This window comes from Aptenodytes patagonicus, chromosome 6 (assembly GCF_965638725.1).
Source record: "Aptenodytes patagonicus chromosome 6, bAptPat1.pri.cur, whole genome shotgun sequence".
NCBI classification, from domain to species: Eukaryota; Metazoa; Chordata; class Aves; order Sphenisciformes; family Spheniscidae; genus Aptenodytes; species Aptenodytes patagonicus.
The window spans coordinates 14,150,751-14,161,152 of NC_134954.1; the positions used below are offsets into that span (position 1 = coordinate 14,150,751).

Genomic DNA, 10,402 nt, shown 5'->3' on the forward strand with positions numbered 1-10,402 from the left:
CTGTTCTCTGTCCTTCTCAGACTTACAGTTTTTCTGTGGAATGCTGCTGTCTTTTCACTCATTTGTGCTGGTCATGTGTCTCCTTTTTTATAACTGTTGGACCCCAGTCCACCTGTTTGTTAAAGAGACTACCAGTTACAGAGGTGATACAGGAATTCACTTCGTACTGGTTGTCTGGTCGCTGTTTCACTTTGAAGACACAAAATTGTACTTCCTGTCACAGATGCTTTTGAGAACACCATATTGGCCCAGACTAAATGTAATACCAGTTCCACCACGAGACCTGTACCTAGATCTGCTTCACAGACAGGTAAACAAAATTAAAACATTTATCATCTCAATTTGAGAGTGTAATATAAATTTATGATAATATTTACTCTCTTTAACTTAAAGAGATTTTTCTCTTTTAATGAACGTTATTTGCCGTGAAAGCAATAAAAGAACAAGCTTGGATCACTAGCAGGTATAGAAACAATGTCCCAGATTCTGGTTTTCTGTAGGTCAGGCACAGCTGGAAACAATTCTTTTAATTGATGTCAGAGAGCTCAGAATTTGATCTGTGTTAATTTATAGCTTGAATTAAGCACATAAAACTTAGGCTATTTCTTAGTCTCTGAAATTAGAATAGCAATTTGTATGGAAGAGGAGGGCTGATGCATGTATTTGTAAGGAATCCTTGCTGTTCAGGTTTCTGCCTTGGATGCTTTCCACAAACGACAGTGACAAAAGGTCACTGAAGCTTTGTCTAAGTGGGAAGAGGGATATCTTTTTCTTCTGGTGTTTGTAGCCCAGCCTGTGAACTTGAACTAAAATTGCTATAGCAGTTTAAAGCCAATTAGCATCAATGTATTCTTGTACATTTAGAGAGTTGCTAGTATTTTGCTGGTGTGATTCAACTGATACAGAATATGGGGTCCAGTTCTATATGCTGCATGGTCTGTAATTGAAATTGTCTCTTCGGTCTCAAAACTCCATTGGTATAGACCTTGGCAGGGACACTCACAACCCAGCACATGAATGCCACTTCAGAGGGTAGTTTACACCTTGAAAAGTAGGATGACCTAACCATACCTGTAGGGTTATAACTGGGGATGCTGCCCTGGTGGAAGGAGGTCATTGTCTCTCTTGTGACTGAATTGCAGTGGTCGGGGCAGCTACAGCCCCTATGTAACGGGAGGGAGGAGAAGGTGCTGCAGAGCTGCATGACCACATGTTGCACCAACCAGTGCTGTAGCAGGGAGGACGTGCATGGGGACAGACTAAATAAATCGATTAATAAACCTATTTCTCTCAGATCAGATCGCTTTTCTGTTTACTGCCTGAACTGCCTGGCTTGGGTTTTGTATTGTCTCAGGCCAGGTTTTGCTGTGGGTTGTGAGTGCTGGGTTATGTATAATCCCACTGCATGAGCATCTGTCTCCGTGCAAGGTCTGTTTCCTCCTAGCTTGACTGTAGTCATCCCTGTCAGAAAAGGGACAGGCATCAAGTGTGAAGGAAAGTGTGGATCATGATTGCCATCTGTACAAAGAGGCTGAGTTACTCTTCCGTCATGGGAGCCTCAGGCAGGCAGGTCTTCTAAGGCTCAGCCTGAATTTCCCTCAGGACACATCCTCTGGGCATGCCTCTGTAGGTACAGAGACTGGCTGCTGTGCTTGGGCTGGAAATCTCTCATTAAGTCACTTCCACTGGGCTGGGGTGCTTTTGGGTGCAAATCATGCAATAAGACTGTTAACAGCAGAAATATTAATGAGATCTTCTCTACCTATCACCAAGGTCTGGTTGTCTTTGTGCCTTCTTGTTTACTCTGTCCCTTCCCTGCACTTCCAGCCTGCTCCAGGGTATAGTCTTGTAAGTTGCTCAGGTGGTAATATCACCTTGGGGTGAGATGGAGATAAGAAGTCAACCAAAATTCAATGGCTTTGGACTTCAATTTATAGATAAACATGTGGAGGTAAGCTGGAAACTGAATGAGCATGGCTTTCTGAAAATCAGAAAAGTCTGTAAAATTCTGAAAATCTGAAAGTCAGCAAAAGTTATCTTTTGCTACAGCACTCGCTCCGCAGAAATATTCCTGGTCCTTGCTTTTTGTACCTCCTGAACTGAAGAGGTTTAGCAATGCTAAACACTCAAGGTATTGGTGGGCATGCACTGTGGCCACACAACCTGCCCTCCCACAAATGACAGCAAGTGGTACAGGTTTTTAGAGACAGAATAATGGCTGCAACGTAATTTTTATGGCAAAATCAGGGAACAAGCTGTAAAATGGTACAAGCAATTCAGTAAGTGGAATAGTGGGAAGTGAACCTGTGACATTTATTTTTAAAAGACTGAGCCTGAAAGAGGCTAATGACTGTTAGCTAACTTTTTTTGTTTTATGTCCTTTGAAAAGGTTGGCCCAGCAGGCAAATGCCATCTCTAGACACATTTGAAGATTTCGAAGCCATCCCCTCCAGTACAGATGAACTCTCCAACTCTTCTGACTTGGAGGAAGAGACCAACCCTAACAATGTAATTCCTTTTTCAAATTACGCTGCCCTTTCCCAGTGCAACCTCCTCTCCTCTAATCGCTATTTAACCTGCAAAGTTTGGGCTCATACCAGCCTTAAATTCATGGATGTGTGGGAATGCAGAAGATGGGAATTTGATCTGGGGTGTTGGGAGATTATTCCAAGACTATTTTGTTGATCAGGATCAGGACCATAAAAAGTCACCCTTACTTGTAAGCTGTAGCTTTACCTGTTACAAAAGTGAGGGAAAACTCTGAGCCTTTAAAAAAGTAATTTTAGTCTTTTCCAGATAACTTAACCTGGTGTCACAAACCCAATTTCTGTATCAGAATAATGGCTGGCCAGTTAATTCTAAAGCCTGAATGCACAGCACAGTTCTGTCCTAAGTTTGAATAATATTTAACCTGGGCATGATAAAAGGAATAAAAAGTGACACAATTCCCTGCAGAAGAAATCTCTGCCAGCTTGAAATGCCTAATTCAGTATTAACTAAACTCACTCTCTCTTGCACAGTGTTCTTTCATCCATAGTGACTGTATTTCTGGTGCATTGTCTCATTCATTTTAGGGGACCAATCTTTTTCGGGTGGAAGGCAGTTTTGACAGCTGTTTCCCGGATTCTCTTACACTCGAGGATGGAGATTTAGTGCAGTTTGTGCAGGAAGGAGAGAACGGTCAATGGTAAGTACAGCAGAGAGGCAGAATTTGACAGGTTGAACAGCCATAACCTCCTGGAAAAGATGGAAAATATTCAGAAGAATGTCAAAGCCTCTTCAAAATCAATCCAAATCCACTCACCCCATTGACCACAATGTGAAAGAGGCAGTGGGAGGCATGAACACCAAGCAGCTTTGGTTAATTCCACCTGGTTGGCTTTCATCCTAAATGCTTGTGACATGAGGCTTAAGAGAACAGAAGTTTGCATAAAGGAAAGGGAGGGGAATATTTGGGCTTTTGACACCTTCTAGCCAGAAGGACAACTGTCAAAGGCAGCACCCTCCCATAGGATACATCAATAAAATCCCCGTGCCTTCCACTGAGCTGCAGCAGTGAACCAGAGAGCATTTTTAGCCCCAAAGGCTTAGATATAAGACGTGATTGACAAAGTGGAATGAATCTGGCCCCCTTGAGCTCACTTACGTTTCGGTGTATTTATTCTCTCTTGCTGACAAGTAAGTGTTAGGAACAGACCTGGCCGGGTATCTGAATTCTCCTTCCATGGGTAATTTGGAGGGAGAAGATCTGATCTCCTTGAATTGCCTGTGCAGTCAGACCCTTCACTCAGAACTGTCATGCAGCTGAGACGGGAGCAAGTCCCATAGGGTGAAGCAGGTGGGAAGTGAACTAAACCCATCCGCCCTGAATGGTATTTACAGCAAGGGGGATGGGCAATATGAAAGATTCATTTTCTTCAGCTCTGAATTTGGCCCAGGGTCTCAAACACAGGTCAAGGCCACTGCTTCCTTGTCACACAGTCTGCTTGCAAGTGAGCTTGATCTGGGATACTGGGTCACCATCTGAGACTGCTGAAACATAGTCACCGGCTACGTGGGAGGTCTTGCGTAGGACTGCCCTGGGTCCTCTGCCTTCTTCCTTAGTTTAGGAAATAGCTGCCCAACATGCACCTCTAAGAAACACAACCCAGGGAAAGGGAATGTAGGGAAATTCACTGCCTGTTCTCTGAATTTCAGGTTAGTGAAGAAACTGGTCTCCGAGAAAAGCGACTGGGTTCCTTCCAGTATATTGCAGCCAGCAGAGGGGGACAGTAACAACATAATTAAGAACAGCAATGCAGGTAATAGAGAAAATGTGTTACTGTCATTTTTTTTTTTTTCATACTGAAAAAGGATGTGATAAGAAAGGATGTGAAAAACAGTGCACTTTCTGTATTAAAGTACTCGGCCTGAGCGTATGCCTGTGCTGCAGTCTCTGGTGACGCAGCTGAGCTAGCCCGAAATTTGGTGCCCTGGGTGTCAGAGCTAGTTAGGCACAGCAGCTTACCTTGGCACGGTTTAATTGTTTTCCCCTTCCTGGGCAGAACTTGAATCTCACACCAAACTCCTGTGGCTACCAGTACCCAGGCTGGCTACTTTACAGCTAGCCCAAGTGTGTCATATGGCAGCGTGTGTCGTAACTGCAGGATAGCTTTCATCCTGACACGGGTAGTGTTTGGATTTAGATCAGCATCAGGGCTGTGGTTCTGGTCTAGGTTTGAAAACATTAAAATTTCATGAAACATTATTGCTTTCATCATATTTCACTGCTGGCTCCAAAGACTGGACGAAGGGCTGCTCTGGTGAGATTGCAGCCAAATCAGCATTAGTCATGCTTTCTTCAGCTTTGGTTCTGACCTAACACCCAAACAGGTTGCACTGGAAAAGCTGAATCTCAGCAACTCTGCAGATCAAAGGTTTACAATTTTAGATTAATTTTTGCCCATCCTTAAATATAATTTACCAAAATGTGTCCTGATTTTCTTCTGATAACAGAAGAAAGCAAAATCTGGCACAGCCATTCCCTGGGGACCTGCAATAGAGAGCTACCAGCATTTTATTCTGAGTTACCAGTTTCTTCTGATTTTTTTTTTTTGTCAGTTTGTTAAAGTGGAGAAGAACCTTTTTGAAAGTTAACCAGGATTCTTTGCTGTGGTTTAAAGGGAGTTTTGTAATTACTGCTCGTTCACCTCCACAGCAGGTCAGTTCTGTCTTCACCCTCAGTGCCTAACTACGGCTCTCATTTCTTTGGCATGTCTAATGCTTCAAAAGAAAAATAAAGCCACACACATTACAGTTAGTTACATGCCAAAAGAGCCTCCCTTGCCTTTAGTGAAGGAATTAGGAGAGCAGTAGAATTGTGATTATTTATTTTCTATTTTATTTCAGGCTTTTAACAATGAACCTCAAGACTGTAGATGGGAAATCCTTTAGATGTATTGTAGTGACAATGCCCATGTCCTCCTTTTCAGACATGTACAACGATTCCTGCAGTACGGCCTCAGTAGAGTCAGACACCAAGGAGAGCGAGGTGGCCAAAAGCTTCCCAGCAGAACAGAGGGCTGGCAGCTGAACAGCAGGACCAGCCTTCCTCAGGACCCCATCCATCTCTGTTTATTTTGGGTGGACACTGCATCAAAGTTGCCTTTCTCACAAGCTCTGAGGTTCATAATTCACTAAAACTTTATCAGCATGAAGAGATGAGAACTGTGCTGTCCACCTGGCAAGCTGGGAAAAACAGACTTGAAAGGAGCATTAAACATCCAGAAAGCATCGAAACCCACCTTCAGTATTAGAGGAGAAAAATGCTTCTCGCATTGATTATCACACTGTTTCAGAAGATGTGGCCTAAATTAGGTCGACAGCAGAGCTGGAGAGTTACTATGCACGCACCTTTTGGCAGCTTTGCTTGACACCGAGTTACTGCAGAGGGACACATGCGTGGTTACGAGTTCTTGCTCTACCATGGGGTCGCCTGGAGGTTTTTCCATTTGCTTGCCTCTGGCTGTGCCTTCCCCGTCCTCCTTAATTCCAGCTGATACATCACAAATGTGCCCTTTTTGCTGATGGTCAACACCAAAAACATCCCATTTTAGGGTGGCTGTGGAAAGGAAACTTCTGACTTAGACCATCAGAGAGGCTTTGTGCAGCAATGACGTGACTACTTTTGCAATGGCACAGTGAATGACCTGCTGCATACAGCATTATGTTGGGATGATGCAGATGGCAACTCCTGGCTATGCGGTGGAGGTGCAGGGCTTAGCAGGGAAGCAAAGACGTGTGACAGCTACTGTGACAAAGAACATTTTGAACTCTTTTTACAATATAAGTCATTCCTCTGCCCCCTCTGCAGTCTGTGGTTGCTGGATCACAATCCTTTGCATTTGGTGCCGAGAATTCAATTGAATGCCATTTATGTCATATGTTTGAGTAGACTGCATGCTTCCTTTGTGTGCTGGGCTATGGAGTAGATACATTTCATCCCCCATTTGGAATATACTTAAGCATTGCAAATAAGCAGTGAGCATTAGATGCTCCAACGAGTGGATAAAGTGTTGTTGTTAAATACTTCTTTCCAGGACATTTGATTAAAGGACTGTACCAAATCTCTGCCACATCAGGATGTAATGTATAATATAAAGTGATTACAGATGTTATTATTCCTATACAAGCCATTAGCTCATTCAGAGCAGCTGTTAAGGCATGAAGGCATTTTGATGGTAATCGGGTCTTAGGTCCCACAAAAGCTGCTAATACTTTAGTAAAGATAAGTATTGACTAAGGGTTGCAAACAGGCAAAGATCAGCCTGGTAAAAATGACCCTAGAAGCTCAAGAGTGAGTGATTGGCTTTCACTATTAGGGATTTTTTGTTTAACCCTGAGACTAGTGGTGCTCTATGTAAATAACAAAGGGGACAAAAGCACTAAAAATGGAGATGAAGCAAAACCAAAACCTGCTCTTTAGCAATTGAGCCTCCGAGCAAAATAGTAGGAGTCCGTATCATTTCTGCTATCGTCTTTGTAGGGACCAGAATGTTTTTCCTTGTGTCCCAGTGGCAGCTGGCATTGCAAATATCTTAGTGTGTGAGTCAGGATAGCTGTGAAGCAGGTAGATAGTCCCATTCAAGAAAAACCCTTGGAGTGGGTAGAGGCTTATTCAGATTTTGTTTGCCTGTGACGGCTTATTTGTTAATTGTGAGTTGCACTGTGGTGGTTAATTCCCATGGTTCTTCTAACCCTCAGTATCTAAACTCTGTGATTTCTGGTGTTTTCCATTCATAACTAGAGGACCTTCTGTACCTTTTTGGAAGCTAATTTTGTCCTACGGAGATAAGAGCTTGTCTGTTTTGTGCTGGTCATTTACCTTAAAAATGACACATAGGCTCTCAGGAACCTGAATCCTGTTGCCTACTGTAGTTATGAGCATCTTGAGGGAAGAACTGATTCCTTTCAGTCCCCCAAGGAAATATGCAGTAATGTTTTCTTGTAGTGCAATTATTTTATCCTCTCCCTAAAATGAGTTCATTTTGGTTTCTGTATTACTTTCAGTAATTTTTGCACAGCCTGATAACAGTGCTTCTGTCTACCCCTGCCCTAAGCATAGGAGAGGAAAGGGGTAGGGAGCTTTGATTGCACATTAATAAATATAGTAAGCTTGTGAGTGTGTGTGTGAGAGAGAGAGAGAGAGAGAGGGAAGGGTTACCCTGGGTATATGAAACTGCCAAAGCTAGGATTTGTGACATTGCTGACAGGTGGAAAGACGCAAACCTGCACTTTGGAGTTTCTCTGGAGGAATCTCATTCTAACGGTGAAATGGCAGTGGGAAGACTCTGAACTGAAGATGGAAAATCAGGTATTGTCAGTCCATTTCCTACCTCTGCTGTGTGCAGGGTGACAGTGTGCTAGTCCTATATCCCCTGGTGCCTCGATAGCTTCCTGTAAAATGGGAGCTATTGGATTTCCCACATGTCAAATTCTGATGCTAAATTTTAGCATGTATGCAAAAATCGGGGACCCTCCAGGGGAGAGCAAAGCATTCAGCCCCATATGTCCCACTGTGCCCTCCATGAGTGCCAGTGGTGGCATCCTGTGTGGGGCAGTCTAGAGCTGGAGCAGGGAAGAGGATTGCTGCAGAAGTGTCTCCTTTCTCCCAGCTCACCATCTCGTCATGACAACTGCAAAGGTATAGACTGGATTATAACAATTCTCCTCCCTACTGTGCTTTTGAAAACAATTTTTTTTTTTTCCAAATCTCATGTTTTATCCTGTTGGACCAAAGTTTGAGTCACTCCTGCACCATGAATGCCCTGAGGATGGCAAATAACTCACTGCCTTGTGGCTGCGTGCAGCAGTGGCACAGCACTCTGGTCTCAGCGGTCTTTGGGAGCTGGCTGTATCACAGCTATCCTCGGACACTACTGAACCTGAGCAGGGACCCCACAACCATTAGTTGTGTCTTTAACCTTCCTGCAGTGCCGGCGAGCCAAAGGCAGCTGCCTGTTTCTGTCTCCACGTTCCAAACGCAGACCATACTGCCACCATTGCAGCTGCTGCTGGGGAGTAACCGGGGCCCTTTGCCTGGTTGATGCCTCTGGTGCCAATGGAAGTGAGACAGTGCCACGCTGCTGGGTTTGCTTTTTTAAAGAATGAAGTTCAATGACAGATCAGGCAGCTGACAAGTCTGACAGCAGCCAACAAGAAGTAACCTTCTGGCTTTGCTGACGAGACAAAACGGGGTTTGATTTTTTTTTTTTAATAGTAGACAGGATAGTCTTTTAATCAGTGTATTTCTGTCAAGCAAGGTGATAATTAAGGGAATGACTCTCCATGTACAGTCTAGAATAAGATTTGGTAAAGTCCAGCAAGACTAATGAGTACATTAAGGTATACTTATTCTGTATGTAGGTCTTTGACACCATCATTTTCAGGTAGATGGGCCCAAAAATCATAGTTTCCAAATATGGATTTCATTTCAGTGTTGTTTGGAGATGATATAGTGACCAGAAAGTAATTTAAAAGTAATGGTTGCCACTAAGTTTCAGTTGTAGAAGAGACAAGGTCCAAGGTAAATCTATGCTGTAGCAGCACTCGTGGTTGAGCATTGTGCCCTCGCTGCTTGACCAGCGAGTCCGTGCCAGCTGCCTGGCTGTTCCCACTGGGTCCGGACTAGCGAGACCTGCCCTCCAGGCTGAGGTTTTGACTTAGATCTCACCCCTCTGCCCTGCTGTCACCTTCTGTGAAACTTGCAGAAACTTCACATCCTCAAAACTCTGCCCTCTGCTCAGCTGGGTGTGGTTGGGCAACAGACTCCTTCCTCACTGGCGGTAATGACAAACAGATAGACAGGCAGTTGACATGGTATGCAAGTCTTGCTTTTACTAGTAAACCAGGCCTGATCCTCTCCTTCTCTCACGTCTAACCCCAGTGGGTGGAGAATCAGACCAATGGTCATTGTCTGGATCATAAACGGCTGCGGCCAAACCACATCTGAACACTGGCTTTTCTTGCCAGTGACAACAAAGCTGTGCGTGTCTTATATTCTGGTTGTGTATGTGATGAAAAGCCATTTATTATCCATAATTTTCTTAGACTCTGAGATTTCAAACAGGATTGGGTATGAGAAAGGCCATGCGCTTCCTTTCCAAAAATACTCAAAGCCTGACTTCAAATATATATATGAGATTAGAAATATATAAAAATAATAAGAAAAAAGAGCCAAATTGTGTATTTCTTCTTGCAGCTGGAGCTGAAATAGCTGCTAAGACTTCCTCTCCCCAGCTGAGAATTGGTACAGTTTGTTTTTCTTACATATTTTCCATGGTGTTGATAATGATGTATTTGTATATCGTGACTGATGAGAGATAATCAGACAGGGAAAGAGCACAGAATTACCTGTCCTTTTTTTCCAGTCAAGACAGAATGTATGAATTTATTACAAGAAAAAAGTGTGCAAATGAACTTTCTGTAATTAGGCCATTCTGACCTGTGTAGAACCACACTTTGTTTGAAATTTATAAAAATTATAACTAGTACAAAACATTGTGGTTGATGTCTCTATATGAAGTAACAAGTCAAATGAGCTTTCTTTCTATTCAAAATAAATGAGTATCAGTAAAGGCACATCAGCACAGCTGAAAAAAATCCACACATCTGTCCAATATAATTTTATTTGTCTAACACACGTGTCACAAAAGGCACAAAGTGGGTTTTTTCCTTTACCCATCCCCCTTAGGCATGTTCCTGAATCCCTTGGACTCGTAGGAGAGCGCAAAGGTTCACACAGACAGTTCAGAGTTGCGTATGCTAATGCTGCAGCCATAAGGCAAGGAAGTTGTAGGATAATTTTATTATAGTCACCCCCAAGATATCTGCTTTCCTTTGGCTACCAGTGGTTTATTAGGGA

At 43.3% G+C, this 10,402-nt stretch overlaps 1 protein-coding gene across 7 annotated transcripts in view; it reads left to right on the forward strand.

The window, feature by feature from the left end:
- MCF2L2 (MCF.2 cell line derived transforming sequence-like 2) overlaps positions 1–10,113 on the forward strand; it is a 197,943-nt gene extending 187,830 nt beyond the window's left edge. For 5 of the 7 annotated variants that reach the window (XM_076341284.1, XM_076341286.1, XM_076341282.1 and 2 more), the window contains exons 30-34: positions 224–310; positions 2,390–2,508; positions 3,075–3,187; positions 4,198–4,301; positions 5,472–10,113. In XM_076341284.1, the coding sequence (XP_076197399.1) occupies positions 224–310; positions 2,390–2,508; positions 3,075–3,187; positions 4,198–4,301; positions 5,472–5,572 (524 nt within the window). In that variant the 3' untranslated portion in view covers positions 5,573–10,113. The remainder of the gene's footprint in view (positions 1–223; positions 311–2,389; positions 2,509–3,074; positions 3,188–4,197; positions 4,302–5,471) is intronic. The other 2 variants (XM_076341287.1, XM_076341289.1) reach the window with 1 other exon arrangement.
- The last annotated feature ends 289 nt before the right edge of the window (positions 10,114–10,402 follow it).